Genomic DNA, 26,287 nt, shown 5'->3' with positions numbered 1-26,287 from the left:
GAGATCTCACCCTACAGCGATGGCGGCTGAGCGCGGCCCCGGGCTGCGAGATCTCACCCTACAGCGATGGCGGCTGAGCATGGCCCCGGGCTGCGAGATCTGACCCTACAGCGATTGCGGCTGAGCACGGCCCCGGGCTGCGAGATCTGACCCTACAGCGATGGCGGCTGAGCACGGCCCTGGGCTGCGAGATCTCACCTTACAGCGATGGCGGCTGAGCACGGCCCCGGGCTGCGAGATCTGACCATACAGCGATGGCGGCTGAGCACGGCCCCGGGCTGCGAGATCTCACCCTACAGCGATGGCGGCTGAGCACGGCCCCGGGCTGCGAGATCTCACCCTACAGCGATGGCGTCTGAGCACGGCCCCGGGCTGCGAGATCTGACCCTACAGAGATGGCGGCGGAGCACGGCCCCGGGCTGCGAGATCTCACCCTACAGCGATGGCGGCTGAGCGCGGCCCCGGGCTGCGAGATCTCACCCTACAGAGATGGCGGCTGAGCACGGCCCAGCGCTGCGAGATCTGACCCTACAGAGATGGCGGCTGAGCGCGGCCCCGGGCCGCGAGATCTCACCCTACAGCGATGGCGGCTGAGCGCGGCCCCAGGCTGCGAGATCTCACCCTACAGAGATGGCGGCTGAGCGCGGCCCCGGGCTGCGAGATCTCACCCTACAGCGATGGCGGCTGAGCGCGGCCCCGGGCTGCGAGATCTCACCCTACAGCGATGGCGGCTGAGCACGGCCCCGGGCTGCGAGATCTCACCCTACAGCGATGGCGGCTGAGCGCGGGCCCGGGCTGCGAGATCTCACCCTACAGAGATGGCGGCTGAGCGCGGCCCCGGGCTGCGAGATCTCACCCTACAGAGATGGCGGCTGAGCACGGCCCCGGGCTGCGAGATCTCACCCTACAGCGATGGCGGCTGAGCACGGCCCCGGGCTGCGAGATCTCACCCTACAGCGATGGCGGCTGAGCGCGGCCCCGGGCTGCGAGATCTCACCCTACAGAGATGGCGTCTGAGCGCGACCCCAGGCTGCGAGATCTCACCCTACAGAGATGGCGGCTGAGCGCGGCCCCGGGCTGGGAGATCTCACCCTACAGCGATGGCGGCTGAGCACGGCCCCGGGCTATGAGATCTCACCCTACAGCGATGGCGGCTGAGCGCGGCCCCAGGCTGCGAGATCTCACCCTACAGCGATGGCAGCTGAGCGCGGCCCCGGGCTGCGAGATCTGACCCTACAGCGATGGCGGCTGAGCGCGGCCCCAGGCTGCGAGATCTCACCCTACAGAGATGGCGGCTGAGCACGGCCCCGGGCTGCGAGATCTCACCCTACAGCGATGGCGGCTGAGCACGGCCCCGGGCTGCGAGATCTCACCCTACAGCGATGGCAGCTGAGCGCGGCCCCGGGCTGCGAGATCTCACCCTACAGCGATGGCGGCTGAGCATGGCCCCAAGCTGCGAGATCTCACCCTACAGCGATGGCGGCTGAGCGCGGCCCCGGGCTGCGAGATCTCACCCTACAGCGATGGCGGCTGAGCGCGGCCCCGGGCTGCGAGATCTCACCCTACAGCGATGGCGGCTGAGCATGGCCCCGGGCTGCGAGATCTGACCCTACAGCGATGGCGGCTGAGCACGGCCCCGGGCTGCGAGATCTGACCCTACAGCGATGGCGGCTGAGCACGGCCCCGGGCTGCGAGATCTCACCCTACAGAGATGGCGGCTGAGCGCGGCCCCGGGCTGCGAGATCTCACCCTACAGCGATGGCGGCTGAGCGCAGCCCCGGGCTGCGAGATCTCACCCTACAGCGATGGCGTCTGAGCGCGGCCCCGGGCTGCGAGATCTCACCCTACAGAGATGGCGGCTGAGCGCGGCCCCGGGCTGCGAGATCTCACCCTACAGAGATGGCGGCTGAGCGCGGCCCCGGGCTGCGAGATCTCACCCTACAGCGATGGCGGCTGAGCGCGGCCCCGGGCTGCGAGATCTCACCCTACAGCGATGGCGTCTGAGCGCGGCCCCAGGCTGCGAGATCTCACCCTACAGAGATGGCGGCTGAGCACGGCCCCGGGCTGCGAGATCTCACCCTACAGCGATGGCGGCTGAGCACGGCCCCAAGCTGCGAGATCTCACCCTACAGCGATGGCGGCTGAGCGCGGCCCCGGGCTGCGAGATCTCACCCTACAGCGATGGCGGCTGAGCATGGCCCCGGGCTGCGAGATCTGACCCTACAGCGATGGCGGCTGAGCACGGCCCTGGGCTGCGAGATCTCACCTTACAGCGATGGCGGCTGAGCACGGCCCCGGGCTGCGAGATCTGACCATACAGCGATGGCGGCTGAGCACGGCCCCGGGCTGCGAGATCTCACCCTACAGCGATGGCGGCTGAGCACGGCCCCGGGCTGCGAGATCTCACCCTACAGCGATGGCGTCTGAGCACGGCCCCGGGCTGCGAGATCTGACCCTACAGAGATGGCGGCTGAGCACGGCCCCGGGCTGCGAGATCTCACCCTACAGCGATGGCGGCTGAGCATGGCCCCGGGCTGCGAGATCTCACCCTACAGAGATGGCGGCTGAGCACGGCCCAGCGCTGCGAGATCTGACCCTACAGAGATGGCGGCTGAGCGCGGCCCCGGGCCGCGAGATCTCACCCTACAGCGATGGCGGCTGAGCGCGGCCCTGGGCTGCGAGATCTCACCCTACAGAGATGGCGGCTGAGCGCGGCCCCGGGCTGCGAGATCTCACCCTACAGCGATGGCGGCTGAGCGCGGCCCCGGGCTGCGAGATCTCACCCTACAGCGATGGCGGCTGAGCGCGGCCCCGGGCTGCGAGATCTCACCCTACAGCGATGGCGGCTGAGCGCGGCCCCGGGCTGCGAGATCTCACCCTACAGAGATGGCGGCTGAGCGCGGCCCCGGGCTGCGAGATCTCACCCTACAGCGATGGCGGCTGAGCGCAGCCCCGGGCTGCGAGATCTCACCCTACAGCGATGGCGGCTGAGCGCGGCCCCGGGCTGCGAGATTTCACTCTACAGCGATGGCGGCTGAGCAGGGCCCCGACCTGCGAGATCTTACCCTACAGCGATGGCGGCTGAGCACGGCCCCGGGCTGCGAGATTTCCCCCTACAGCGATGGGTCTTATCATGTATCTCTGTATATAGGGAGCTCCCTCTAGTGGTGGCTGCAGACAGAATCTTACCATGTATCTCTGTATACAGGGAGCTCCCCCTAGTGGTGGCTGCAGACAGGATCTTATGTATCTCTGTATACAGGGAGCTCCCCCTAGTAGTGAATGCAGACAGGATCTTATCATGTATCTCTGTATACAGGGAGCTCCCCCTAGTGGTGGCTGCAGACAGGATCTTATCATGTATCTCTGAATACAGGGAGCTCCCCCTAGTGGTGGCTGCAGACAGGATCTTATCATGTATCTCTGTATACAGTGAGCTCCCTCTAGTGGTGACTGCAGACAGAATCTTACCATGTATCTCTGTAAACAGGGAGATCCCCCTAGTGGTGGCTGCAGACAGGATCTTATGTATCTCTGTATACAGGGAGCTCCCTCTAGTGGTGGCTGCAGACAGGATCTTATCATGTATCTCTGTATACAGGGAGCTCCCCCTAGTGGTGGCTGCAGACAGGATCTTATCATGTATCTCTGTATACAGGGAGCTCCCCCTAGTGGTGGCTGCAGACAGGATCTTATCATGTATCTCTGTATACAGGGAACTCCCTCTAGTGGTGGCTGCAGACAGAATCTTACCATGTATCTCTGTATACAGGGAGCTCCCCCTAGTGGTGGCTGCAGACAGGATCTTATGTATCTCTGTATACAGGGAGCTCCCCCTAGTGTTGAATGCAGACAGGATCTTATCATGTATCTCTGTATACAGGGAGCTCCCCCTAGTGGTGGCTGCAGACAGGATCTTATCATGTATCTCTGTATACAGGGAGCTCCCCCTAGTGGTGGCTGCAGACAGGATCTTATCATGTATCTCTGTATACAGGGAACTCCCCCTAGTGGTGGCTGCAGGCAGAATCTTATCATGTATCTCTGTATACAGGGAGCTCCCCCTAGTGGTGGCTGCAGACAGGATCTTATCATGTATCTCTGTATACAGGGAGCTCCCCCTAGTGGTGGCTGCAGACAGGATCTTATCATGTATCTCTGTATACAGGGAGCTCCCCCTAGTGGTGGCTGCAGACAGGATCTTATCATGTATCTCTGAATACAGGGAGCTCCCCCTAGTGGTGGCTGCAGGCAGGATCTTATCATGTATCTCTGTATACAGGGAGCTCCCTCTAGTGGTGACTGCAGACAGAATCTTACCATGTATCTCTGTAAACAGGGAGATCCCCCTAGTGGTGGCTGCAGACAGGATCTTATGTATCTCTGTATACAGGGAGCTCCCTCTAGTGGTGGCTGCAGACAGGATCTTATCATGTATCTCTGTATACAGGGAGCTCCCCCTAGTGGTGGCTGCAGACAGGATCTTATCATGTATCTCTGTATACAGGGAACTCCCCCTAGTGGTGGCTGCAGGCAGAATCTTATCATGTATCTCTGTATACAGGGAGCTCCCCCTAGTGGTGGCTGCAGACAGGATCTTATCATGTATCTCTGTATACAGGGAGCTCCCCCTAGTGGTGGCTGCAGACAGGATCTTATCATGTATCTCTGTATACAGGGAGCTCCTCCTAGTGGAGGCTGCAGACAAGATCTTATCATGTATCTCTGTATACAGGGAGCTCCCCCTAGTGGTGGCTGCAGACAGGATCTTATCATGTATCTCTATACAGGGAGCTCCCCCTAGTGGTGGCTGCAGACAGGATCTTATCATGTATCTCTGTATACAGGGAGCTCCCCCTAGTGCTGGCTGCAGACAGGATCTTATCATGTATCTCTATACAGGGAGCTCCCCCTAGTGGTGGCTGCAGACAGGATCTTATCATGTATCTCTGTATACAGGGAGCTCCCCCTAGTGGTGGCTGCAGACAGGATCTTATCATGTATCTCTGTATACAGGGAACTCCCCCTAGTGGTGACTGCAGACAGGATCTTATCATGTATCTCTGTATACAGGGAGCTCCCCCTAGTGGTGACTGCAGACAGGATCTTATCATGTATCTCTGTATACAGGGAGCTCCCCCTAGTGGTGGCTGCAGACAGGATCTTATCATGTATCTCTGTATACAGGGAGCTCCCCCTAGTGGTGGCTGCAGACAGGATCTTATCATGTATCTCTGTATACAGGGAGCTCCCCCTAGTGGTGGCTGCAGACAGGATCTTATCATGTATCTCTGTATACAGGGAGCTCCCCCTAGTGGTGGCTGCAGACAGGATCTTATCATGTATCTCTGTATACAGGGAGCTCCCCCTAGTGGTGGCTGCAGCCAGCTAGAATTTTAGCATTTCACTCCACCGGGGATTCAGAGCTCTGATCTATAACATTAATACAAAATAAATGTGAATATAAGTTTTAACTTTGTCGAGGAAATTTGCATCCATAAGATTAGGTCATCGCCCATTTGTCTCCATTCTCCTCTGAACACTAGGCCATTGATCTTCTATGGTCGGTAATCTCATCTAGAAATGTATCCAGGCCTTGATTGGAGTTTGTTTGTGTCCTGCAGGGGGCGCTCACCCAGCTGATCCAGTATTATCATCGCTTCCATAAGATCCTGTCCCAGCCCCCGCTCAGGAATCTGCCGGTTTGCTCAGAATTAATCAATCTTCATCATCTGATGGTCGAGCTGAAGAAGCACAAACCAAACTTCTGAGGGGTCTGCACTCCTGGACTGTGAAATACTGTACGATAGTCTCTGCCCAAACGTCTCCTGGCCGCTCCGCGTCTTGTAAGGTTCTTAATTTATGTGATAAACACGTCCCTAATAAAGTAACGTCTCCGGTCTCAGACTCTGTCATTGGATGATTAAAGGGAACCGGTCACCAGTTTTTTAGAATCCCAACAAATGTCTCCACCTTTCTCTGTTGTTCTTCATTTCCCACATGATTACATTGCCTCCAGACTCCCCCGTACACCTCAAAAATACCATTGGGAGTCCGGAGGCAATGTCATTACTTGTTAAATGCAGAACAGCAGAGATAAGTGGTGGCATTTGTTGGGATACTAAAAAACTGGTGACCGGTTCACTTTAAGTGGAAAGTTTAAATATAATTTGATGTGGAACAGAAGAATAAACCCCAGAGACTCTGCTCACTGCGACATTTATATAGGGATGCAGTGAGGTTTCTTCCACAGCAATGGCGGCTGAGCACGGCCCCGGGCTATGAGATCTCACCCTACAGCGATGGCGGCTGAGCACGGCCCCGGGCTATGAGATCTCACCCTACAGCGATGGCGGCTGAGCACGGCCCCAGGCTGCGAGATCTCACCCTACAGAGATGGCGGCTGAGCGCGGCCCCGACCTGCGAGATCTTACCCTACAGCGATGGCGGATGAGCACGGCCCCGGGCTGCGAGATCTCACCCTACAGCGATGGCGGCTGAGCACGGCCCCGGGCTATGAGATCTCACCCTACAGCGATGGCGGCTGAGCACGGCCCCAGGCTGCGAGATCTCACCCTACAGAGATGGCGGCTGAGCGCGGCCCCGACCTGCGAGATCTTACCCTACAGCGATGGCGGCTGAGCACGGCCCCGGGCTGCGAGATCTCACCCTACAGCGGTGGCGGCTGAGCGCGGCCCCGGGCTGCGAGATCTGACCCTACAGAGATGGCGGCTGAGCGCGGCCCCGGGCTGCGAGATCTCACCCTACAGAGATGGCGTCTGAGCGCGGCCCCAGGCTGCGAGATCTCACCCTACAGAGATGGCGGCTGAGCGCGGCCCCGGGCTGGGAGATCTCACCCTACAGCGATGGCGTCTGAGCGCGGCCCCAGGCTGCGAGATCTCACCCTACAGAGATGGCGGCTGAGCACGGCCCCGGGCTGCGAGATCTCACCCTACAGCGATGGCGGCTGAGCACGGCCCCAAGCTGCGAGATCTCACCCTACAGCGATGGCGGCTGAGCGCGGCCCCGGGCTGCGAGATCTCACCCTACAGCGATGGCGGCTGAGCGCGGCCCCGGGCTGCGAGATCTCACCCTACAGCGATGGCGGCTGAGCATGGCCCCGGGCTGCGAGATCTGACCCTACAGCGATGGCGGCTGAGCACGGCCCCGGGCTGCGAGATCTGACCCTACAGCGATGGCGGCTGAGCACGGCCCCGGGCTGCGAGATCTCACCCTACAGAGATGGCGGCTGAGCGCGGCCCCGGGCTGCGAGATATCACCCTACAGCGATGGCGGCTGAGCACGGCCCCAAGCTGCGAGATCTCACCCTACAGCGATGGCGGCTGAGCGCGGCCCCGGGCTGCGAGATCTCACCCTACAGCGATGGCGTCTGAGCGCGGCCCCGGGCTGCGAGATCTCACCCTACAGAGATGGCGGCTGAGCGCGGCCCCGGGCTGCGAGATCTCACCCTACAGAGATGGCGGCTGAGCGCGGCCCCGGGCTGCGAGATCTCACCCTACAGCGATGGCGGCTGAGCGCGGCCCCGGGCTGCGAGATCTCACCCTACAGAGATGGCGTCTGAGCGCGGCCCCAGGCTGCGAGATCTCACCCTACAGAGATGGCGGCTGAGCGTGGCCCCGGGCTGGGAGATCTCACCCTACAGCGATGGCGTCTGAGCGCGGCCCCAGGCTGCGAGATCTCACCCTACAGAGATGGCGGCTGAGCACGGCCCCGGGCTGCGAGATCTCACCCTACAGCGATGGCGGCTGAGCACGGCCCCAAGCTGCGAGATCTTACCCTACAGCGATGGCGGCTGAGCGCGGCCCCGGGCTGCGAGATCTCACCCTACAGCGATGGCGGCTGAGCATGGCCCCGGGCTGCGAGATCTGACCCTACAGCGATGGCGGCTGAGCACGGCCCCGGGCTGCGAGATCTGACCCTACAGCGATGGCGGCTGAGCACGGCCCTGGGCTGCGAGATCTCACCTTACAGCGATGGCGGCTGAGCACGGCCCCGGGCTGCGAGATCTGACCATACAGCGATGGCGGCTGAGCACGGCCCCGGGCTGCGAGATCTCACCCTACAGCGATGGCGGCTGAGCACGGCCCCGGGCTGCGAGATCTCACCCTACAGCGATGGCGTCTGAGCACGGCCCCGGGCTGCGAGATCTGACCCTACAGAGATGGCGGCGGAGCGCGGCCCCGGGCTGCGAGATCTCACCCTACAGCGATGGCGGCTGAGCGCGGCCCCGGGCTGCGAGATCTCACCCTACAGAGATGGCGGCTGAGCATGGCCCAGCGCTGCGAGATCTGACCCTACAGAGATGGCGGCTGAGCGCGGCCCCGGGCCGCGAGATTTCACCCTACAGCGATGGCGGCTGAGCGCGGCCCCAGGCTGCGAGATCTCACCCTACAGAGATGGCGGCTGAGCGCGGCCCCGGGCTGCGAGATCTCACCCTACAGCGATGGCGGCTGAGCGCGGCCCCGGGCTGCGAGATCTCACCCTACAGCGATGGCGGCTGAGCACGGCCCCGGGCTGCGAGATCTCACCCTACAGCAATGGCGGCTGAGCGCGGCCCCGGGCTGCGAGATCTCACCCTACAGAGATGGCGGCTGAGCGCGGCCCCGGGCTGCGAGATCTCACCCTACAGAGATGGCGGCTGAGCACGGCCCCAAGCTGCGAGATCTCACCCTACAGCGATGGCGGCTGAGCACGGCCCCGGGCTGCGAGATCTCACCCTACAGCGATGGCGGCTGAGCGCGGCCCCGGGCTGCGAGATCTCACCCTACAGAGATGGCGTCTGAGCGCGGCCCCAGGCTGCGAGATCTCACCCTACAGAGATGGCGGCTGAGCGCGGCCCCGGGCTGGGAGATCTCACCCTACAGCGATGGCGGCTGAGCACGGCCCCGGGCTATGAGATCTCACCCTACAGCGATGGCGGCTGAGCGCGGCCCCAGGCTGCGAGATCTCACCCTACAGCGATGGCAGCTGAGCGCGGCCCCGGGCTGCGAGATCTGACCCTACAGCGATGGCGGCTGAGCGCGGCCCCAGGCTGCGAGATCTCACCCTACAGAGATGGCGGCTGAGCACGGCCCCGGGCTGCGAGATCTCACCCTACAGCGATGGCGGCTGAGCACGGCCCCGGGCTGCGAGATCTCACCCTACAGCGATGGCAGCTGAGCGCGGCCCTGGGCTGCGAGATCTCACCCTACAGCGATGGCGGCTGAGCACGGCCCCAAGCTGCGAGATCTCACCCTACAGCGATGGCGGCTGAGCGCGGCCCCGGGCTGCGAGATCTCACCCTACAGCGATGGCGGCTGAGCGCGGCCCCGGGCTGCGAGATCTCACCCTACAGCGATGGCGGCTGAGCATGGCCCCGGGCTGCGAGATCTGACCCTACAGCGATGGCGGATGAGCACGGCCCCGGGCTGCGAGATCTGACCCTACAGCGATGGCGGCTGAGCACGGCCCCGGGCTGCGAGATCTCACCCTACAGAGATGGCGGCTGAGCGCGGCCCCGGGCTGCGAGATCTCACCCTACAGCGATGGCGGCTGAGCGCGGCCCCGGGCTGCGAGATCTCACCCTACAGCGATGGCGTCTGAGCGCGGCCCCGGGCTGCGAGATCTCACCCTACAGAGATGGCGGCTGAGCGCGGCCCCGGGCTGCGAGATCTCACCCTACAGAGATGGCGGCTGAGCGCGGCCCCGGGCTGCGAGATCTCACCCTACAGCGATGGCGGCTGAGCGCGGCCCCGGGCTGCGAGATCTCACCCTACAGCGATGGCGTCTGAGCGCGGCCCCAGGCTGCGAGATCTCACCCTACAGAGATGGCGGCTGAGCACGGCCCCGGGCTGCGAGATCTCACCCTACAGCGATGGCGGCTGAGCACGGCCCCAAGCTGCGAGATCTCACCCTACAGCGATGGCGGCTGAGCGCGGCCCCGGGCTGCGAGATCTCACCCTACAGCGATGGCGGCTGAGCATGGCCCCGGGCTGCGAGATCTGACCCTACAGCGATGGCGGCTGAGCACGGCCCTGGGCTGCGAGATCTCACCTTACAGCGATGGCGGCTGAGCACTGCCCCGGGCTGCGAGATCTGACCATACAGCGATGGCGGCTGAGCACGGCCCCGGGCTGCGAGATCTCACCCTACAGCGATGGCGGCTGAGCACGGCCCCGGGCTGCGAGATCTCACCCTACAGCGATGGCGTCTGAGCACGGCCCCGGGCTGCGAGATCTGACCCTACAGAGATGGCGGCTGAGCACGGCCCCGGGCTGCGAGATCTCACCCTACAGCGATGGCGGCTGAGCGCGGCCCCGGGCTGCGAGATCTCACCCTACAGAGATGGCGGCTGAGCACGGCCCAGCGCTGCGAGATCTGACCCTACAGAGATGGCGGCTGAGCGCGGCCCCGGGCCGCGAGATCTCACCCTACAGCGATGGCGGCTGAGCGCGGCCCTGGGCTGCGAGATCTCACCCTACAGAGATGGCGGCTGAGCGCGGCCCCGGGCTGCGAGATCTCACCCTACAGCGATGGCGGCTGAGCGCGGCCCCGGGCTGCGAGATCTCACCCTACAGCGATGGCGGCTGAGCACGGCCCCGGGCTGCGAGATCTCACCCTACAGCGATGGCGGCTGAGCGCGGCCCCGGGCTGCGAGATCTCACCCTACAGAGATGGCGGCTGAGCGCGGCCCCGGGCTGCGAGATCTCACCCTACAGCGATGGCGGCTGAGCGCAGCCCCGGGCTGCGAGATCTCACCCTACAGCGATGGCGGCTGAGCGCGGCCCCGGGCTGCGAGATTTCACTCTACAGCGATGGCGGCTGAGCAGGGCCCCGACCTGCGAGATCTTACCCTACAGCGATGGCGGCTGAGCACGGCCCCGGGCTGCGAGATTTCCCCCTACAGCGATGGGTCTTATCATGTATCTCTGTATACAGGGAGCTCCCTCTAGTGGTGGCTGCAGACAGAATCTTACCATGTATCTCTGTATACAGGGAGCTCCCCCTAGTGGTGGCTGCAGACAGGATCTTATGTATCTCTGTATACAGGGAGCTCCCCCTAGTAGTGAATGCAGACAGGATCTTATCATGTATCTCTGTATACAGGGAGCTCCCCCTAGTGGTGGCTGCAGACAGGATCTTATCATGTATCTCTGAATACAGGGAGCTCCCCCTAGTGGTGGCTGCAGACAGGATCTTATCATGTATCTCTGTATACAGGGAGCTCCCTCTAGTGGTGACTGCAGACAGAATCTTACCATGTATCTCTGTAAACAGGGAGATCCCCCTAGTGGTGGCTGCAGACAGGATCTTATGTATCTCTGTATACAGGGAGCTCCCTCTAGTGGTGGCTGCAGACAGGATCTTATCATGTATCTCTGTATACAGGGAGCTCCCCCTAGTGGTGGCTGCAGACAGGATCTTATCATGTATCTCTGTATACAGGGAGCTCCCCCTAGTGGTGGCTGCAGACAGGATCTTATCATGTATCTCTGTATACAGGGAACTCCCTCTAGTGGTGGCTGCAGACAGAATCTTACCATGTATCTCTGTATACAGGGAGCTCCCCCTAGTGGTGGCTGCAGACAGGATCTTATGTATCTCTGTATACAGGGAGCTCCCCCTAGTGTTGAATGCAGACAGGATCTTATCATGTATCTCTGTATACAGGGAGCTCCCCCTAGTGGTGGCTGCAGACAGGATCTTATCATGTATCTCTGTATACAGGGAGCTCCCCCTAGTGGTGGCTGCAGACAGGATCTTATCATGTATCTCTGTATACAGGGAACTCCCCCTAGTGGTGGCTGCAGGCAGAATCTTATCATGTATCTCTGTATACAGGGAGCTCCCCCTAGTGGTGGCTGCAGACAGGATCTTATCATGTATCTCTGTATACAGGGAGCTCCCCCTAGTGGTGGCTGCAGACAGGATCTTATCATGTATCTCTGTATACAGGGAGCTCCCCCTAGTGGTGGCTGCAGACAGGATCTTATCATGTATCTCTGTATACAGGGAGCTCCCCCTAGTGGTGGCTGCAGACAGGATCTTATCATGTATCTCTGTATACAGGGAGCTCCCTCTAGTGGTGACTGCAGACAGAATCTTACCATGTATCTCTGTAAACAGGGAGATCCCCCTAGTGGTGGCTGCAGACAGGATCTTATGTATCTCTGTATACAGGGAGCTCCCTCTAGTGGTGGCTGCAGACAGGATCTTATCATGTATCTCTGTATACAGGGAGCTCCCCCTAGTGGTGGCTGCAGACAGGATCTTATCATGTATCTCTGTATACAGGGAACTCCCCCTAGTGGTGGCTGCAGGCAGAATCTTATCATGTATCTCTGTATACAGGGAGCTCCCCCTAGTGGTGGCTGCAGACAGGATCTTATCATGTATCTCTGTATACAGGGAACTCCCCCTAATGGTGGCTGCAGACAGGATCTTATCATGTATCTCTGTATACAGGGAGCTCCCCCTAGTGGTGGCTGCAGACAGGATCTTATCATGTATCTCTGTATACAGGGAGCTCCCCCTAGTGGTGACTGCAGACAGGATCTTATCATGTATCTCTGTATACAGGGAGCTCCCCCTAGTGGTGGCTGCAGCCAGCTAGAATTTTAGCATTTCACTCCACCGGGGATTCAGAGCTCTGATCTATAACATTAATACAAAATAAATGTGAATATAAGTTTTAACTTTGTCGAGGAAATTTGCATCCATAAGATTAGGTCATCGCCCATTTGTCTCCATTCTCCTCTGAACACTAGGCCATTGATCTTCTATGGTCGGTAATCTCATCTAGAAATGTATCCAGGCCTTGATTGGAGTTTGTTTGTGTCCTGCAGGGGGCGCTCACCCAGCTGATCCAGTATTATCATCGCTTCCATAAGATCCTGTCCCAGCCCCCGCTCAGGAATCTGCCGGTTTGCTCAGAATTAATCAATCTTCATCATCTGATGGTCGAGCTGAAGAAGCACAAACCAAACTTCTGAGGGGTCTGCACTCCTGGACTGTGAAATACTGTACGATAGTCTCTGCCCAAACGTCTCCTGGCCGCTCCGCGTCTTGTAAGGTTCTTAATTTATGTGATAAACACGTCCCTAATAAAGTAACGTCTCCGGTCTCAGACTCTGTCATTGGATGATTAAAGGGAACCGGTCACCAGTTTTTTAGAATCCCAACAAATGTCTCCACCTTTCTCTGTTGTTCTTCATTTCCCACATGATTACATTGCCTCCAGACTCCCCCGTACACCTCAAAAATACCATTGGGAGTCCGGAGGCAATGTCATTATTTGTTAAATGCAGAACAGCAGAGATAAGTGGTGGCATTTGTTGGGATACTAAAAAACTGGTAACCGGTTCACTTTAAGTGGAAAGTTTAAGGCTATGTTCACACTTTGCAGATTCCACTGCGGATTTTTCCGCAGCAGAATTCCAAAATCCGCAGTGAAAACCGCAGCGCGTTTTCACTGCGGATTTATCGCGGTTTTTACTGCGTTTTCTTCTGCGGATTTTCAACTGCAGTTTTCTATTGGAGCAGCTGAAAATCCGCAGAAAAGAAGTGACATGCTGCGGAATGTAATCCGCAGCGTTTCCGCGCGGATTTTTCTGCAGCATGTGCACAGCGTTTTTTGTTTCCCATAGGTTTACATTGAAATGTAAACTCATGGGAAACTGCTGCGGATCCGCAGCGGTCAAATCCGCTGCGGATCCGCAGCAAAATCCGCAAAGTGTGAATATAGCCTAAATATAATTTGATGTGGAACAGAAGAATAAACCCCAGAGACTCTGCTCACTGCGACATTTATATAGGGATGCAGTGAGGTTTCTTCCACAGCAATGGCGGCTGAGCACGGCCCCGGGCTATGAGATCTCACCCTACAGCGATGGCGGCTGAGCACGGCCCCGGGCTATGAGATCTCACCCTACAGCGATGGCGGCTGAGCACGGCCCCAGGCTGCGAGATCTCACCCTACAGAGATGGCGGCTGAGCGCGGCCCCGACCTGCGAGATCTTACCCTACAGCGATGGCGGCTGAGCACGGCCCCGGGCTGCGAGATCTCACCCTACAGCGATGGCGGCTGAGCGCGGCCCCGGGCTGCAAGATCTCACCCTACAGCGATGGCAGCTGAGCGCGGCCCAGGGCTGCGAGATCTCACCCTACAGCGATGGCAGCTGAGCGCGGCCCCGGGCTGCGAGATCTCACCCTACAGCGATGGCGGCTGAGCGCGGCCCCGGGCTGCGAGATCTCACCCTACAGAGATGGCGTCTGAGCGCGGCCCCAGGCTGCGAGATCTCACCCTACAGAGATGGCGGCTGAGCGCGGCCCCAGGCTGCGAGATCTCACCCTACAGAGATGGCGGCTGAGCACGGCCCCGGGCTGCGAGATCTCACCCTACAGCGATGGCGGCTGAGCACGGCCCCAAGCTGCGAGATCTCACCCTACAGCGATGGCGGCTGAGCGCGGCCCCGGGCTGCGAGATCTGACCCTACAGAGATGGCGGCTGAGCGCGGCCCCGGGCTGCGAGATCTCACCCTACAGCGATGGCGGCTGAGCGCGGCCCCAGGCTGCGAGATCTGACCCTACAGAGATGGCGGCTGAGCGCGGCCCCGGGCTGCGAGATCTCACCCTACAGCGATGGCGGCTGAGCACGGCCCCGGGCTGCGAGATCTCACCCTACAGAGATGGCGGCTGAGCGCGGCCCCAGGCTGCGAGATCTCACCCTACAAAGATGGCGGCTGAGCACGGCCCCGGGCTGCGAGATCTCACCCTACAGCGATGGCGGCTGAGCACGGCCCCAAGCTGCGAGATCTCACCCTACAGCGATGGCGGCTGAGCGCGGCCCCGGGCTGCGAGATCTGACCCTACAGAGATGGCGGCTGAGCGCGGCCCCGGGCTGCGAGATCTCACCCTACAGTGATGGCGGCTGAGCGCGGCCCCGGGCTGCGAGATCTCACCCTACAGCGATGGCGGCTGAGCGCGGCCCCGGGCTGCGAGATCTCACCCTACAGCGATGGCGGCTGAGCACGGCCCCGGGCTGCGAGATCTCACCCTACAGCGATGGCGGCTGAGCACGGCCCCGGGCTGCGAGATCTCACCCTACAGAGATGGCGGCTGAGCGCGGCCCCGGGCTGCGAGATCTCACCCTACAGCGATGGCGGCTGAGCGCGGCCCCGGGCTGCGAGATCTCACCCTACAGCGATGGCGGCTGAACGCGGCCCCGGGCTGCGAGATCTCACCCTACAGCGATGGCGGCTGAGCGCGGCCCCGGGCTGCGAGATCTCACCCTACAGCGATGGCGGCTGAGCACGGCCCCGGGCTGCGAGATCTCACCCTACAGCGATGGCAGCTGAGCGCGGCCCCGGGCTGCGAGATCTCACCCTACAGCGATGGCGGCTGAGCGCGGCCCCGGGCTGCGAGATCTCACCCTACAGAGATGGCGTCTGAGCGCGGCCCCAGGCTGCGAGATCTCACCCTACAGAGATATCTCACCCTACAGAGATGGCGGCTGAGCACGGCCCCGGGCTGCGAGATCTCACCCTACAGCGATGGCGGCTGAGCGCGGCCCCGGGCTGCGAGATCTCACCCTACAGAGATGGCGTCTGAGCGCGGCCCCAGGCTGCGAGATCTCACCCTACAGAGATGGCGGCTGAGCGCGGCCCCGGGCTGGGAGATCTCACCCTACAGCGATGGCGTCTGAGCGCGGCCCCAGGCTGCGAGATCTCACCCTACAGAGATGGCGGCTGAGCACGGCCCCGGGCTGCGAGATCTCACCCTACAGCGATGGCGGCTGAGCACGGCCCCAAGCTGCGAGATCTCACCCTACAGCGATGGCGGCTGAGCGCGGCCCCGGGCTGCGAGATCTCACCCTACAGCGATGGCGGCTGAGCATGGCCCCGGGCTGCGAGATCTGACCCTACAGCGATGGCGGCTGAGCACGGCCCCGGGCTGCGAGATCTGACCCTACAGCGATGGCGGCTGAGCACGGCCCCGGGCTGCGAGATCTCACCCTACAGAGATGGCGGCTGAGCGCGGCCCCGGGCTGCGAGATATCACCCTACAGCGATGGCGGCTGAGCACGGCCCCAAGCTGCGAGATCTAACCCTACAGCAATGGCGGCTGAGCGCGGCCCCGGGCTGCGAGATCTCACCCTACAGCGATGGCGTCTGAGCGCGGCCCCGGGCTGCGAGATCTTACCCTACAGAGATGGCGGCTGAGCGCGGCCCCGGGCTGCGAGATCTCACCCTACAGAGATGGTGGCTGAGCACGGCCCCGGGCTGCGAGATCTCACCCTACAGCGATGGCGGCTGAGCGCGGCCCCGGGCTGCGAGATCTCACCCTACAGAGATGGCGTCTGAGCGCGGCCCCAGGTTGCGAGATCTCACCCTACAGAGATGGCGGCTGAGCGCGGCCCCGGGCTGGGAGATCTCACCCTACAGCGATGGCGTCTGAGCGCGGCCCCAGGCTGCGAGATCTCACCCTACAGAGATGGCGGCTGAGCACGGCCCCGGGCTGCGAGATCTCACCCTACAGCGATGGCGGCTGAGCACGGCCCCAAGCTGCGAGATCTCACCCTACAGCGATGGCGGCTGAGCATGGCCCCGGGCTGCGAGATCTGACCCTACAGCGATGGCGGCTGAGCACGGCCCCGGGCTGCGAGATCTGACCCTACAGCGATGGCGGCTGAGCACGGCCCTGGGCTGCGAGATCTCACCTTACAGCGATGGCGGCTGAGCATGGCCCCGGGCTGCGAGATCTGACCATACAGCGATGGCGGCTGAGCGCGGCCCCGGGCTGCTAGATCTCACCCTACAGCGATGGCGGCTGAGCACGGCCCCGGGCTGCGAGATCTCACCCTACAGCGATGGCGGCTGAGCGCGGCCCCGGGCTGCGAGATCTCACCCTACAGAGATGGCGGCTGAGCGCGGCCCCGGGCTGCGAGATCTCACCCTACAGCGATGGCGGCTGAGCGCAGCCCCGGGCTGCGAGATCTCACCCTACAGCGATGGCGGCTGAGCGCGGCCCCGGGCTGCGAGATTTCACTCTACAGCGATGGCGGCTGAGCAGGGCCCCGACCTGCGAGATTTTACCCTACAGCGATGGCGGCTGAGCACGGCCCCGGGCTGCGAGATTTCCCCCTACAGCGATGGGTCTTATCATGTATCTCTGTATACAGGGAGCTCCCTCTAGTGGTGGCTGCAGACAGAATCTTACCATGTATCTCTGTATACAGGGAGCTCCCCCTAGTGGTGGCTGCAGACAGGATCTTATGTATCTCTGTATACAGGGAGCTCCCCCTAGTAGTGAATGCAGACAGGATCTTATCATGTATCTCTGTATACAGGGAGCTCCCCCTAGTGGTGGCTGCAGACAGGATCTTATCATGTATCTCTGAATACAGGGAGCTCCCCCTAGTGGTGGCTGCAGACAGGATCTTATCATGTATCTCTGTATACAGGGAGCTCCCTCTAGTGGTGACTGCAGACAGAATCTTACCATGTATCTCTGTAAACAGGGAGATCCCCCTAGTGGTGGCTGCAGACAGGATCTTATGTATCTCTGTATACAGGGAGCTCCCTCTAGTGGTGGCTGCAGACAGGATCTTATCATGTATCTCTGTATACAGGGAGCTCCCCCTAGTGGTGGCTGCAGACAGGATCTTATGTATCTCTGTATACAGGGAGCTCCCCCTAGTGGTGGCTGCAGACAGGATCTTATGTATCTCTGTATACAGGGAGCTCCCCCTAGTGGTAACTGCAGACAGGGTCTTATCATGTATCTCTGTATACAGGGAGCTCCCCCTAGTGGTGACTACAGAGAGGATCTTATGTATCTTTTTTTTATAGGAAGCTCCCCCTAGTGGTGGCTGCAGACAAAATTCATGAGTTCAGTATCTGCTACAATATTTTTTTATAAAAATTCACACTTTTTCAAAATCCATGCAGACAATTTCTGCAGCATGAAAAAAACAAAATACCGTCATATGGAAGTTCAAGACTAACAATAATAAATATATATATATTAAATTAATAACCAGAATCAGAAATAGTACAAACAGGCCTTTATTATATTTTTATGGCAATAACGGCACAACTGTGCACGTACTTGGGAATTTATGGTTACAATAATAGTTAAAATATATAAGGAATAGACAGGATAAAATACCATACATTGTAATATAAATATCCCACAATCTTATAGAAATTTCATGGTGGTGCGCATTTCATAGACACATTATATATATGTGATGTATAGTTCGGTATACATATTCCAGAGGTATTATAAATAAATATATGCGTTAAAAATGTAAGGTGCAGAAAAATCAATTTTAGGGAATAAGTCTAAAGTGCATGTGCTGAGAATATAAGATAGTAAAAGTAATGTTATAAAGTGTGCTAAGAAAATCAAATTTAGGAGATAAGCCTAAAGTGCATGTGCCAACAACAATGTGCCAAGAGTTTCAAAGAAGGGGGAAAAAAAAAAAAGCCATATATATCCCTGACGAAGGAATCTCCGAAACGCGCGTCGGGGTGCGCTGTACTTGGGAACACAAGACTGACAGGTATATATCCCCCAATCTCTGCATACTACCTTGGTGCACATATATAATTTTGAGCTGTATGTGATGACACGTATATATATGGCGGTTTTTTCCTTTTTTTTTTAAATTACTTTTATTATCTTTCATTCTCAGCACATGCACTTTAGGCTTATTCCCTAAAATTGATTTTTCTGCACCTTACATTTTTAACGCATATATTTATAATACCTCTGGAATACGTATACCGCACTATACATCACATATACATATATATGTGTCTTTGAAATGCACACCACCATGAAATTTCTATAAGATTGTTTGTTTTTTTTTGTTTATATTATATTGTATGGTATTTTATCCTGTCTATTCCTTATATATTTTAACTATTATTGTAACCATAAATTCCCAAGTACGTGCACAGTTGTGCCCTTACTGCCATAAAAATATAATAAAGGCTTATTAGTACTATTTCTGATTCTGGTTATTAATTTATTATATATACTTATTATTGTTAGTCTTGAACTTCCATATGACGGCATTTTGGTTTTTACATTAGTTCCGAGTGGTCTGCCACTTCCCTTTCTCTTAGCAACTATATAACGGTCTCTCATTTATTTATATTAATTTTATATGTATACCTTGATACCCTATTGACTGAAAATACTGTTGTTATTAGGTTCTTTTAATTTCTGCAGCATGTAGATTTGTTGAAATCTAACCAACTTGCTGGACAATGCGTTTTGCTCTAGATTGCCAGCAATAAATCTGCAGCACTTTCATCACGTCTGAACCAGCCCTAGAGTAGACGCTCACACCGGGGGCCGGGCCGGGCTTTACTCTTACCTGCTTATTGATGAACAGAACCAATCCGGGAATAAAGTCACTTTTACTACATAAAATCAGACCACATTTAGACTCTGTAGAGAAATTATATATTGCTGCTGCTGCTGCTGTCATAAATTTTCCTAAACACAAAAAAGCAAAGAAAATTCTAAAAAGTAAATGACCTAGTATAAAAAAAAAACTATTACAATCTTAGGAAAATCCCAGCAGAATATAGTATATGTCATATAAATTAATGAGATCCCACACGAAAACAAGGAGCACAATGGATGAGGGCGACGACATGTGATGGGCGGTGGATGCCGGGGCACAGCGTGATGGTGACACTTACGATGCAGACCGGGGAAGCAAAGCTGCTACAGGGAAGGATCCCACCCACCATGGCGGGGTCCATTGTGTCTTTATTGTGCTCCTTCGCCGGGGGTTGTAACAACTGCACCAGTCGCTCCCTCGTCTGTACAAGCGTCACTGCGGGTGAGGTGGTGTCACAATGTTGGCCTTTTTACTTTAGGTCTCTCAGTTTGCTGCGCGCCCCCTCTGCTGTAGTCACACAACAGAAACAGTCTTGATTTGTTTTTGCTTTTTTTTCCAGTCCATCTTCTCAAATGGTCCAGGAGTCAGCGTTACTTCTGCTCCTTGGTTGGGGCGTAGTACAACTCCAGGGGTTTACTCACCTTCCAATATTTCTCATTAACCAGCTCAAGTGTTAACGAACCATTCAGAGTCTGAGGACAAAGAAAAAAAGGAAAATTAAAGCTTTATTTTCACCCTCTTGCATGTAGTGAGGTTCAGGCCCACTGTAAACTGAGGCATCATTACTCCAGATGCATCTGCACACATTACTCATCGTGCCCTTTAGACTCCAGTCACATCCAGAGCTGAATTTATAATTCTACTATACCTCAAGTGCATCAGAGCTTAAAGGGGCAATGGACAAGTAAATATACAAAATACAGCAAGTTTAGCGGTATAACCTAAACGTGTCTGACCGCCGCTATTACAGTAGGTGCATCTGTAGTGTAACCCGTGGTCAGACGAGTGGACAGGACCCATTTACCGGCCTGTATACTGGTGATATGGAGCACAGAACCGAGGAGAGTATCGCAGTGGTGCTGCCTGTTCTGCGTATCTGGCGAACACACAAATCCATACGTCCTTTACATAAGGTACGGCCCGGTATGTACTCACTGTGTACTGTCCTCCTGCAGCCCCCGCACAGATATATATTGTATACTGCTTCTCGCTGACCTCCCCCAGGGTTACTCCGTCCGCTCCTCCTCTCTGCGCTTGCTCCTCCAGGGCGATGCGAAGAGCCAAATACTTTGAAAGATGATCGACTGTGGCGTTTGCTGTGGTCTTCACATACCTGAAAGGAGAAGTGGTCAAATCCTGCAAATCTGAGCCGAGTCCTCCCTCATGGGGCCAGTATGAGATGCATCAATCAGGGCATCTGTACACTCAGAATTTACAATGAAGTTACCCCAATAATCCACGCTGCATGGTGTCAATAAGTGCGAGCTCAGAGGCGTCACCTGGTTTGGCTGTAGCCATCCTTCTCCACCAGCAGAGGATGGGCCCTGAACACCAGCTCAATCTCACTGCCCGCTTCTCCCATTCCCTGTGGATCCGGACTCCTCATCCCACCCTCGTGCGACATGTCCGGCTCTGCCCCAGAATCCTCCGAGGCTCGGGATCTCTTGCGGCTCGGCCCTGCCTCTTGGTTGCTGTGCACAGACGGGTTGCTGACGTGCGAGCGGCTGTCACAGTTGTCTTCTCCGCCACTGAATGTGGTGTTGTCTGATTCTTGCTGGTGTTTCCGCACTCGCTGTGCCCTAAATATAGGAGATGAAAAGTCAGAAAGGTCTGGATGTTTCCCGTTAGCTCTCGGGTCCTCACACTTCTGCTCTACCTGTTCATTGCTTGCATTTTTAGACCCTCCTCGATGCTGCTGCTCAGAGCGTGCGGATTGTGCAGCCGACTCAGCTTTGCCAGGACTCGGTCCTGATGTGCTTCATACTCGTCTCTGCTAGGGTAGATCTTGGAAATTAATGCATCAAAATTTGGATCGGGGCGGAGGGATCGTTTAGAGACGAGCTTCTTCCTGCATGTGGGGCATTCCTTGTTCCTAGGGATAAAAAGTGACAATGATCATGGCTCTGTGAGATGTACATCACTTTATCCAGGCTCTTCATTTAGCCTTTTACTGGACCCCTATGGGGGCATGTAGTGAGCGATACAGCCTCATATAAGCTCATGGACGAAGACATCCAACCAATGATGCCATAGAGTGATAACCCTGTGTCAGGGGATAGCACAGGTCACACACTTTACCTTCCTATAACCTGTGATAAATGTGAAATAGATGAGACTTCTACCTATAGGGAACACAGTAAACTAACCAGTCTCCAGATGAGATCTTTATTATATTCTATGGCCAGTAACAAACAGCCAAGTTAACAGTTGAGGGTCCCAGCTACAGAACCAGCTCTTATCAGGTGTTATCCAGTGCAGTCTTCATCCCGCTAGCAGTGGGGTCTACAGCTATACATCCGGATGCTGCAGTAATACTGACCCGCTGCGCAGCGCAGTGACGATACAGTCCGAGCAGAACCGGTGCAGACATTCTTTGGTTGTCATTGTGTTCTTCAGCATATCCAAACAGATGGGACACATGAGCTCACTGTGGAGGCTCCGAGGGGACACCGCGATCTCCGTACCGTCCATGATGGCCTCCTGCAGACACATCAGGGACTGTTACCCAACGTCCACTACACGGTATACCAGAACCTACAACCCTCTCAAGCCGCTGTCGTACCTGTGGGGTGCGGTGTAGCTCGTACAGACTGAGCTCCCACGTCTTGCTGGAGCACTGCGCACTCACTGGAGTCGCCATCTTGTCACCGGCCGGTCTACGAGGGGGGGGGAAAAAAAAAGTTAAAATCTTACAACCAAAGAATACATAATGAATCTAAAAACAGGACGCGTACTGAATGCAGATACTGATGGAGGGAGGGGGCAAGCGAAACAACTTCCTATGTCATCTGAAGATGGGAGTGAACAAAAAGCAGCTGAAAAACAGAATGTAGTCCTGGAAGAGGCGATCCAGCCCGAAATATTAGTACATGGGATCGACAGTTAAAGAGCAGAACGTAATCTTAGCTCTGACCCGTCTCCTACATTATATCACAAGCAACGATGAGCGAGTATTCCCGTCACTCGAGTTTCCCCGAGCACGCTCGGGTGGTCTCAGAGTATTCAGCGTGCTCGGAGATTTAGTATATGTTCGCGCAGCTGCATGATTTGCTGCTGCTAGACAGCATGAATGAGGGTTGCCTGTTTGTTAGGCAAGTAATGTATGCTTCATTACTGAATGTTTAAACTTCCAGCAGGATCCCTTTAAGTGAAGGGGATCATCGGTGACCTTCAGTAGAGCACTGCAAGCCGGCAGAAATCTCCCATGATATATTACACACACGTCTCAGGTCGGTTTGTAATCGATCCAACTGAAACAAACTCCAACAGATTCTAAAGCTTCCATTTGACGGATCAGTTTGAAAACGTAAACTTGGGTTTTGTTTGCATTTTTCTTGCGGCGTCTATAGCGTTGGGAGCGGGCAGCGCTTAAGGTATTGTCACACTCAGCAACTTTGCAAAGAGAACGACAACAATCCGTGACGTTGCAGCGTCCTGGATAGCGATCTCGTTGTGTCTGACACGCAGCAGCGATCAGGATCCTGCTGTGCCATCGATGGTCGGAGCTAGAAGTCCAGAACTTTATTTGGTCGCCAGGTCGGCGTGTATCGTCGTGTTTGACATCAAAAGCAACGACGCCAGCAACGAGCATAGGGCCCCTAGATGTGTGTCGGATCGGTACACTCCGGCTGTTTGACATGGAGCTAACAACCAGCGAGAACGAGAAGTGAGTCGCCGTTACGTCACTGGATCGCTCCTGCATCGTTCTGGAGTTGCCGTGTTTGACGTCTCTACAGCGACCTAAACAGCGACGCTGCAGCGATCTAGTTTAGGTCGGCTCGTTGTCTATATTGCTGCAGCGTCACTGAGTGTGACGGTACCTTTAGAAAGTAATCTGCTAATTAACAACTGATCTATTTCCAATAGACTGTACTGTTCCATTATTTTTATGGAACAAAAAAAATAAAAATTGTGTAGTCAGACATGTTTATCTGAACAAAAAACAAAAAAAAGAATAGCAGATGGAACAGATACTAAACAAAAACATTTTAAGAAAAAAAATCAATGAATTCCTGTAAGATGTTCACAGTTTTTTGGAGGCGATCAAAAGTATCTTTCTTTTTCGTCAGTGGAAAACGCTTCAGAAAATGATTCATTTTGTGGCCGATTTTCATCTTTTTTTTTGCAGCCTTTTGATTGGTTGCTGCCTAGTTTGAGGTTTCCTTTCAAAGAAATGACAGAAGCGACAGCTCTTTCGCCCTCTCCAGGATTTTTTTCAAAACCTCTTCAGAAAAATAGAAAAAGCCGAAAAGACTCCTGATATCAGCAGCAAAGTGGATTTTCCACAGTAATGAGGTTTTGAGAAGGATTTTGATGCAGATCTGCTTCAACAATGGTGTGCGCATCATTCATCATTTTTACATTCTGCACACGCAAACGGTGAAATAAAAACTGACAAGTGAACAGCGTCTGACCGCTCATCTGATCAGTTAGTTTTTAACCACTTCCATTACCTCTGCTGGCTGTTACAGTGTGTGAGTTTGGAGTCCTTGTGGTTTAGATTGGATACAATTGTAACAAACCCTCAGCTGTGAGGATAAAGCTGTGCACATAAGCGGAGTCTCCTCAATAAAAGTCAAGTCTTAACACATCACAGGATAAACCCTCCATGCAGACAGTCCCAGGGGAGTCCCCCCAGTCCCGGGGTGTGGAACAACAGCACGCGAACAGCCGAACAGCCCCGGGGGCGCACGGACAGCCCGGGGGAAGGACAATGGCGCACGGACAGCCCGGGGGAAGGACAATGGCGCACGGACAGCCCGGGGGGAGGACAATGGCGCACGGACAGCCCGGGGGGAGGACAATGGCGCACGGACAGCCCGGGAGAAGGACAATGGCGCACGGACAGCCCGGGGGAAGGACAATGGCGCACGGACAGCCCGGGGGAAGGACAATGGCGCACGGACAGCCCGGGGGGAAGGACAATGGCGCACGGACAGCCCGGGGGAAGGACAATGGCGCACAGACAGCCCGGGGGAAGGACAATGGCGCACAGACAGCCCGGGGGAAGGACAATGGCGCACAGACAGCCCGGGGGAAGGACAATGGCGCACAGACAGCCCGGGGGGAGGACAATGGCGCACGGACAGCCCGGGGGAAGGACAATGGCGCACGGACAGCCCGGCAGAAGGACAATGGCGCACGGACAGCCCGGGGGAAGGACAATGGCGCACGGACAGCCCGGGGGAAGGACAATGGCGCACGGACAGCCCGGGGGAAGGACAATGGCGCACGGACAGCCCGGGGGGAAGGACAATGGCGCACGGACAGCCCGGGGGAAGGACAATGGCGCACGGACAGCCCGGGGGAAGGACAATGGCGCACGGACAGCCCGGGGGGGAAGGACAATGGCGCACGGACAGCCCGGGGGAAGGACAATGGCGCACGGACAGCCCGGGAGAAGGACAATGGCGCACGGACAGCCCGGGGGGAGGACAATGGCGCACGGACAGCCCGGGGGAAGGACAATGGCGCACGGACAGCCCGGGAGAAGGACAATGGCGCACGGACAGCCCGGGGGAAGGACAATGGCGCACGGACAGCCCGGGGGAAGGACAATGGCGCACGGACAGCCCGGGGGGAAGGACAATGGCGCACGGACAGCCCGGGGGAAGGACAATGGCGCACGGACAGCCCGGGGGAAGGACAATGGCGCACGGACAGCCCGGGGGAAGGACAATGGCGCACGGACAGCCCGGGGGGGAAGGACAATGGCGCACGGACAGCCCGGGGGAAGGACAATGGCGCACGGACAGCCCGGGAGAAGGACAATGGCGCACGGACAGCCCGGGGGAAGGACAATGGCGCACGGACAGCCCGGGGGAGGGACAATGGCGCACGGACAGCCCCGAGGGGGGGGGGACAACGGCGCACGGCCGGCCCGGGGGGGGACCCCAGCACGCACAGCCCCAGGTGGGGGGGATCCCGGCACACAGACAGCCCCAGGTGGTCCGACTTTCCTGGTCTGCACCAGGGACCCCCAACCTTCATAGTGTCTCCACAGCTGCTCCTCTCTCATCCAGCAGGGGAACCATGTGGTTTTCAAATTCTGCAGAACTACAACTTCCAGCATGCCCCTCATCTAAGACAGAGGGTTACCATATGAAGCTGCACTACAAGTCCCAGCACACACTCTCAGGCTCAGCAGTATAGTCAGGGGGCAATGCTACAAGCTGGGGCTGCACTCTATTACAATAGTCCTCTCCATAACACTGCACGCTGGTCATTGTAGTTCCACAGCCTGCACACAGCGCTCCCTGCAGGAACATACATCACATGCAGGCGGCCATTAGCATCGCCCGCTCTTATACCGGTCACTTACGTCACGTAAACTCCGGTGCTCGGTGAAAAAAAAAAAAAAAAAAAAAAGACAGAACAACAGGAAGCTTTACCTGCTTCCGGTCAACGTCATTTCCGGCGAGCTGTGGTGGGCTTCTCACAGAGACCTGGCAACGGTGAACCTGGAAACTCCGCCCACCCAGCGACCCAGATCAGCCAATCAGTGCTTTGTCAAGGAAAACCTCACAGTTCCCGCGTTTTCTGTGACTGTCCAATGAGAACGGTCAGCCAATAATGAAAGCCCCTCCCCTTCATATAAAAAGGCTAAACCTGAGAGGATTTTGTTCATTTTTTTTAGACTTCTCCTGT

The 26,287-nt window shown here is 57.0% G+C and overlaps 1 protein-coding gene across 2 annotated transcripts; it reads right to left on the bottom strand.

Annotated features, from left to right (window-relative positions):
• Positions 1-19,411: 19,411 nt before the first annotated feature.
• On the bottom strand, positions 19,412-26,083 carry RING1 (ring finger protein 1). Of its 2 annotated transcripts, none has more exons than XM_069746268.1 (7): positions 26,032-26,083; positions 22,203-22,296; positions 21,960-22,120; positions 21,297-21,512; positions 20,920-21,219; positions 20,576-20,753; positions 19,412-20,112 (listed from the first exon to the last, which is right to left on the bottom strand). In XM_069746268.1, the coding sequence occupies exons 1-7, from the start codon at positions 26,049-26,051 to the stop codon at positions 20,011-20,013; spliced, it is 1,071 nt and encodes a 356-aa protein (XP_069602369.1). In that variant the 5' UTR covers positions 26,052-26,083; the 3' UTR covers positions 19,412-20,010. The 2 variants fall into 2 exon arrangements, with proteins under 2 accessions (XP_069602369.1, XP_069602370.1); XM_069746269.1 differs by having other exon boundaries at positions 25,962-26,051.
• Between the last annotated feature and the right edge of the window lie 204 nt (positions 26,084-26,287).

The sequence above is a fragment of the Ranitomeya imitator genome, chromosome 2 (genome assembly GCF_032444005.1).
Source record: "Ranitomeya imitator isolate aRanImi1 chromosome 2, aRanImi1.pri, whole genome shotgun sequence".
NCBI lineage: Eukaryota > Metazoa > Chordata > Amphibia > Anura > Dendrobatidae > Ranitomeya > Ranitomeya imitator.
Note: the sequence above shows the minus strand (reverse complement) of the source record. Positions and strands in the feature narration are given on the sequence as shown.

Bases quoted from the DNA above. Each gene is read 5' to 3' on its own strand.
- RING1 (XM_069746268.1), bottom strand. From the start codon at position 26,051: ATGACGTTGACCGGAAGCAG. The intron at 20,754-20,919 runs GTGACGCCTCTG...TTCTCCTTTCAG, and splicing joins GATGGCTACAGCCAAACCAG to GTATGTGAAGACCACAGCAA. The intron at 20,113-20,575 runs GTGAGTACATAC...CTTTGTCCTCAG, and splicing joins CTGCAGGAGGACAGTACACA to ACTCTGAATGGTTCGTTAAC.